Raw genomic sequence first — 6,858 nt, 5'->3', positions numbered from 1 at the left:
CTGTGCAGACATCGAGGCAGGGAGGGAGGGCTGTGCGCGTATCGGAATTGCCGCCACGTGCGCTCAAATGCCTGCTTTATTATAACAACTTTCTCGGGATTGGTCCAAATACGAAGCACGGTATTTATAGACGACATCTAATTGGTCGTCGCCTCTCGTGTCGATAGTGAACACAGCGCAAAGCTCCCAGACAAGAAATCCATGGGCGTCTCGTACTATGAGAAAGTAGTGCGCGGCGAAAGAATTCGCTATTTCTGCGTTAATTTCGAATTAAAGTCCGAATCACCGGCGGCGTGTGCAAGTCGGTTGGAGTCAGACGTGCTCCCGGTGAGAAGTCCGAGCATCACACGGGCAGGGGCGGGGGATTAGGGAGAAGTGTCGATTTGTGTTGGTAGCGGAGGGATACCGCCATCCGAGTGGCGCGTCAAAAATATTGGCTCGTGAAGACCGCGCCAAAGCTCAGACAGCGGCCACTCTTCAGGATATCAACACACTGCGGAGGCCCTTTAAATCACTCTACCGTCGAGTCGGAGTGCTCGACTTTCTATCTCTCTCTTTTTTTAAATTTATTTATCAATACTTAAACGAGGACAGTTTTCACTGGGGATACTTGGAAAAAGCGGCACGGGGAGTCAGTTTGGATGCCGGTTTTCGGGAAACTGTGCGCGACTTCACGGTCGTGACGGGACTTTAACGGGCGCGGTGCGGCGGAGTTGGCGCACTGCTGCTGGATTGGATTTATCATTCGCTCGGTCCGCAGCAGCCTCACTGTTTCTTACTCAACGGCTGAATAGGGATCGTCTACTTCGACTTTTTTTTTTTTTTTTTTTTTTTTCCACAATTTGAATATGTTGTTGTCAAAGTTTGGTTCTTTTTCGCACATTTGCAATCCTTCAAGTATGGACCATCTACCCGTGAAAATACAGCTCCAGCCGGGTAGGTCACCGCGACCGGACCTCGTGCAATTTCTCTACTCTTGAGTAGTTAAAATTGACGCGTGCACGCAGTTATTTTAACATACGTTTATCCCACTTTTCCTTGCAGTGAAAGTGGAGAAGGAGCCGTTTGAGAAGGTGTACCAGGTGGGCTCGGTGTTGGGCAGCGGGGGCTTCGGGACGGTGTACGCCGGCAGTCGGATCTCTGATGGCGCACCGGTAAGGATGAGGACTGGGTGGAGGTGGCGGTGGAGGGTTGATTGTTGGAGGGGGGGGGGGGTTGGGGGTACTCTGTGTTTTGATCCTCCATGTGCCGCCATCAGAGCGGGGTGATGGGGGAGGATAAAACAAAAACACGATTTCTTCTTAATTCTTTTGCTCACATTTGCCTTTTTTTGTGTGTTTTTATTAAAGGTTGCTGTGAAACACGTTGCAAAAGAGCGGGTGACTGAGTGGGGCACAATTGTAAGTATTTCCCGATACGTGTGGTTTGTTTTGGTCCCCCCCCCCCCCCCCCCCCCCCCCCCCCCCCCTTCCTCCTCCCTCCTTCATCATCCTCTTCCCCCGACTATGTGTGTGTTTTGTTTTTTTTTGTTTTTACCTTTTTAATACCCTATATTAAATATTAATTTAAATCCCCTCCAGAATGGATCTATGGTGCCTTTGGAGATCCTGCTGCTGAAGAAGGTCAGCTCGTCGTTCCGCGGAGTTATCAAATTACTGGACTATTACGAGCGCGCGGACGGCTGGCTGATCGTCATGGAGAGGCCGGAGCTCGTCAAGGACCTGTTCGACTTCATCACCGAGAAGGGCGCCCTGGACGAGGACACGGCGCGGGGCTTCTTCCGCCAGGTCCTGGAGGCGGTCAGACACTGCTACAGCTGCGGGGTGGTGCACCGGGACATCAAGGACGAGAACCTGCTCGTGGATCTGCGCACCGGGGAGCTCAAGCTTATTGACTTTGGCTCGGGGGCGATTCTCAAGGACACAGTCTACACTGATTTCGATGGTAAGCAGCCCGCAGCGAGTCTTATTCTGTTAATCGAGATTATTACGATAGTTTGGATCTGCGCGTTGTTGTTGTTTTTTTTATTTTTTTTTATAGTGCGTGTGTGTCGGTTGTGGGCTGTGTTTGCCCTTGATGCTCCGCTCTGCTATATTCAGATATGGAGGCGTTCACGGGGCTGTGACGCAGTGGTCTGTTTTTGGTGGAGGGTTTTCCTCTCCAACAGTCTCACAGCTTATCATCATAACCCCCCTCTGATTCTTGTTGTTTTCTTTTTTTTTAATGAACAAACATATGACTCATATTTTTTCCCATCTGCTTTATTTCTAATCTGCCACATCATCGTCTTGTGCGCACTTTTTTTTTTAATGTTTCCGGTTTTTATTTTGTTGGAGCAGCTTGAGTCACTTGCCGCAGTTTGCGGGTATTAGGTCAGTGCCACGTAACATCTGTTTGTTGTGAAACCCGAGTCGGAGGCTCACGTGATGGGCTCACATTGCCTTCTTTTTTTTGTTTGGTATCCAAGTTCCTCCTTCCAGGAGGGAGGGGGGAAGGAAAAGAAAGGAGGAGGGGGAGAGATGCAGGCAGGTCATCCAGTTTGTGTTTTGTGGCAAAGGGAGGATGGAAAGCATTTCTACTATGACTCAGCTGTTCCAGAAATGCTTATTATTGCCTTTTTAAATAATTTTTTTGTATTAAAGATGCTTGTGCGGTCCACTAAAGCACAGAAACACACTACATGATCTTTGCTTCTTACACACTCTCACCGCCCACTCTTTGTTTTTGTTTTTTTTTCTTCTCCTCACTATTTTCTCACAGGTACAAGAGTGTACAGCCCACCAGAGTGGATCCGCTTCCATAGATACCACGGCCGCTCCGCAACGGTGTGGTCACTAGGCGTGCTGCTGTACGACATGGTGTGTGGAGACATCCCCTTTGAGCAGGATGAGGAGATCCTCAGAGGCAGACTGTATTTCAGGAGGAGGATCTCAGCTGGTAAGTCAACCACAGCAGCCATGAGTTGACTCTATTGCCCTCTAGCTTCCATTTGCGGTACAACCCCACAATCTGTGACTAGAAGAAATCAATATATATGAGGCGTAAACCTCGTATTCATAAAGAATTGCCCAGTACTACAGATTTATTAACCATATATTAAGTTCAGAGACTAGTTGTATGACAGCTCATACGGTCAAGTGGGAAATAAAAGGATTTATGCCGTCTTGCTATTGGTTGTATGTGCTACCTACACACTCCACTATTGTTGATCCAAAGAAGCTGAGTCAGTTCAGGCATTGCACATATGTTTGTGTGTCCTGTTGGACTCTGTGGCCTCTTCGCGTCAATATTCCTGTTTATTTACTTCCAGAGTGCCAGCAGTTGATAAAATGGTGCCTGGCCCTGCGGCCCTCCGACCGACCCACCATGGAGCAGATCTGCGACCACCCCTGGATGAGGGCGACGGCGGAATCGCCCAAGTCACCAGAGGAGCCCGCGGCCGGTGACATCCGCCTCAGGACCATCGACACAGACTCTTCATCAAGCACAAGCTCGAGCAAGGAGAGCCTCTGAGCGCGGCTCCGGCGGACATGAAAGACTTTCTGAGGAAAGACGGGGCGGGGATGGAGGGAGTCACCTGGACTTTATGGACTTTAGCTGGCCCAGCAAGAAAAATGTACTTTAATTTTCCTCTTTTGTAGGGAATTTCTAATTTATAACTCTTCGTTCTACTTTCTCTTACCCCCCATCCCCCCTTTTTTTTTTTTTTTTTTCAGTTTGATTATACTTGTTTCCCAATGGGGAACATTTTGCTGTTTGGGCGGTCTTACCAGCACTATTTATTCCCCCCTCCCCCCCTTTAAACTTTGTTTTACCCGTTTTTGTTACTAGGCTGGTATAAACAGCTGGCAAGGCCCTCCTATTCAGACACGGCTGCTCTCATAGAGCTTGGAGAAAAACCTTTTTATTTAAATGTTTTAATTTTGATTTTGGAGTGCCTTTTTTTGGAAAGCTGCTTTTCTGGGGGCTTTCGTCAACGACTCTGTTTTTGTTTTTGGTTTGCCCGAGGTGTGGCAGTTAAGTTGTCTGTGCTGTGATGGAAGGGGCATTGAGACTTTTTTTTTTTTTTAGTCTTCTTCCTCCTCCCTTCTCCCTTCTTTCCATCACTGTGAGCCAACCTGCCCCCCAGCCGAGAGGTAGAATTAGATCAGAGAGAAGGAGGTGGGGGCTCTTTTCTGTACAATGGAATACTTGAAACGCTCGACTCGACTCGGTGTCGCTCTCTTTAACGCTGCTCACTCACTCTATAGCCTGAACAGGTGTTTGGAAACTGGATCCTGTCTCTTCTGAATGTCTACAAATTGTCAACACACACTCACCTCTTGCCCCCCACCTCTTTCTCCCTCGTCTTCATGCCTGTTGCAGGGTGTCTCACCCTCTTTTTTTTGTTTTTTGCCTCCCGCCATCTCACTGCTTTGACACTACATGGCCCCCACCCTTGGCCTCCCCCTCAGGGTTTGGGGTGTGAAATGCACAATCAATGCAATATTCATGGACTCAAATGTTTTTTTTTTTGTTTTTTTTTCTTCAGAAATTATTGTACAGTGTGTATTTTTTTCTTTTTGTGTACATTTTTTCCCCCCTCCCCATTTGCATTTTAATTTATTTGTAAACATGTAGACATTCCACACTCTGTGGCTATTTATTTATTTATTGTCTATGCTTAAAAATCTCCCCTGAAAAAATTTGCATATCCTACTTGGCCTTTGGTTTGCATTCCTATAACTTATTTTTACATTTCGACCTATTTTTTATTTTTTTTTTTGAGATGTGGAGGATGCACTGAAGCAGTTGTCGATGTAAAGCAGAATAAAACGTTTACTTAAATTTGAGAAGAGCATTTGAATGTTATTTAACGATAAATTAAGACAGGAAAAAAAAACAAAAAAAAACGATCTTATGTTGAATGGTTAAGGATCAGACATCCGTCGGGTTTTTCTGTGCTGTCGAGATTAAAAAAAAAAAGTTTTTGTTTTTTTCTGGAAAGCTAAACAGGTTGAGCGGCTTTCACAGGATGTCACATAGCCTCATATCGGAGACCCTTTCAGTTTTTGCTGCGTGACTTGTGGCTGTGAAGGATGGATATTGCTATTTTTTGATACAAAAGTTTCAATTAAAACGCCCATTTTTATGTACAGAAACGAGTCTGGTGTCTCCCATCATTTTTGCACAACATGCGCGTAGTCGTCCCCCCGCACGCCCGGAGTCCCAAGTAGAGGCTCGGCGCTTCGTTTACGCGGCGCCACGGTGGCGATAACGGCGCCACGGTGGCGATAACGCCGCCGCTCCACGTGACGGTGCAGCTGAAGACGAACATCACAGGAGCCATTAACCGCATGACAACCTGCAGCAACCAGGGGGGCTAATAAGAGACAGATGTGTCTCCAGAGGGAAAGACGCTGGCATGACGGAGGAAAAGAGGCAGGAGGAGGGATGTCACGCATCATCACACACACACACACTTGGACAAATGCAAAGCCTCTAAAATATAACCAACTGCTTTTCCATTTTATGCCTCCTGCTTGTCTGTCGGCTGCACAGAAACATAAGTCACTCCGTTATTGGGCTCAGGGAGGTTGTGAGTAACAGGCTGATGCCACTGGTGTGCTTGTGTTTATGTGAAGGGTTTCCAGGAAGCCAGGGTGAGTAGGATGGTGAGTATAGTGTGTCTCTGCTGCCCCCAACGGTGAGTCAGAGCCATTAAGGGTTCACGTGTGTGTAATCACACACCAACAGACAGATGATGATAATGATGACAAAGGAAATTTAAATGGGCAAGCCACAAAAAAAAATAAAAAATGGTGGTATTGTGGCTGGAATCAGCTCCAGCTAAGAAGTGACTGGCAGGGAAACACAAGATAAGTGAACTTTTAAGAACCTGACACCAAAAGTGTCAGTTTAAAAGAAAGAAAAAAAAAAAGTCACACACATGACTACACACGTCCAGTTTTCACCAAAATCCCACTGGAGTGGAAACGTATGGCTTCTCGAAGACATCGCGGGACGGCTGCTCCATAAATCGTCTGAGATCCAATTCGGGAGGAATAGATTGATTTATACACTCGAGGAAAAGGAAGAAGGCTTTCCTTCGTTTCAAGCCCCAGTTGCAATATGCATCTTGATCTGTGGGGCTGACGAGTTAAAGCCTTCAAGTACTCCCCCTCCCCCCCCCCCCCCGGAAGATATTTATGAGCTGGTTTTTCACATGGGACCGAGGGAAGATGCACATTAAAGTGTCATCCAGTGTCTTTTCTGATGGTTAAAAAACAGAACGAAACGAACCGACAGGCTGCGTTTAACTGCATTTTGACCCTGCGAATGTGCAAGTGGCTTCAGTCTTGGTAAAAAGCAAAAAAACGAAAGAGAGATCAAATAATTTCCCAACAGTTCCTGTGATGTCGTTAGCCGCTCCATTAAACTTGATCCGGAGCAACACTATAGCTGGAGATGCTTCTTTTAATCTGGTTAAAACTTCATCTTCTACAAGAACCCCCGTGATAAAAGCCAGAGCTGTAAATGATCGCTTGTGTCAGACTCAATACGTTGACATCTGTGTTTCTATATGCCCCCCCCCCCCCCCCCCTTCCCCTCCCCATGGTAATCCTCCCATTGTCTTTGTGCTTTTTCTTTTTTTTTCTTTGACATGCAAATGACGGCCAACTTGTCTTCATCAGGATCCCTTCTGCTCAGAACGGAGGCCTCATCCAGCCCTCACCGTGAAATCCTCATTAGATGTAGCCGGGGAATATTGCTGCGCTGTTGTCTCCTCCGGTTGACGCCTGATCCCCCAGGATGGTTAATATCATCCATCACTGCCACTTTAGTCCAGGCAGCGGGGGAATATTCGGATAATCGGTG

General features: G+C 46.9%; 1 protein-coding gene across 1 annotated transcript; it reads left to right on the top strand.

Moving 5' to 3' along the window:
* Window positions 1-459: 459 nt before the first annotated feature.
* On the top strand, window positions 460-5,138 carry LOC308127426 (serine/threonine-protein kinase pim-3-like). The gene is made up of 6 exons (XM_080492465.1): window positions 460-936; window positions 1,045-1,154; window positions 1,350-1,400; window positions 1,581-1,944; window positions 2,761-2,937; window positions 3,311-5,138. The coding sequence occupies exons 1-6, from the start codon at window positions 849-851 to the stop codon at window positions 3,511-3,513; spliced, it is 993 nt and encodes a 330-aa protein (XP_080348591.1). The 5' UTR covers window positions 460-848; the 3' UTR covers window positions 3,514-5,138.
* Window positions 5,139-6,858: the final 1,720 nt, after the last annotated feature.

Source organism: Lipophrys pholis, assembly GCF_963383615.2.
Source record: "Lipophrys pholis genome assembly, chromosome: 22".
Taxonomy (NCBI): Eukaryota; Metazoa; Chordata; class Actinopteri; order Blenniiformes; family Blenniidae; genus Lipophrys; species Lipophrys pholis.
Note: the sequence above shows the minus strand (reverse complement) of the source record. Positions and strands in the feature narration are given on the sequence as shown.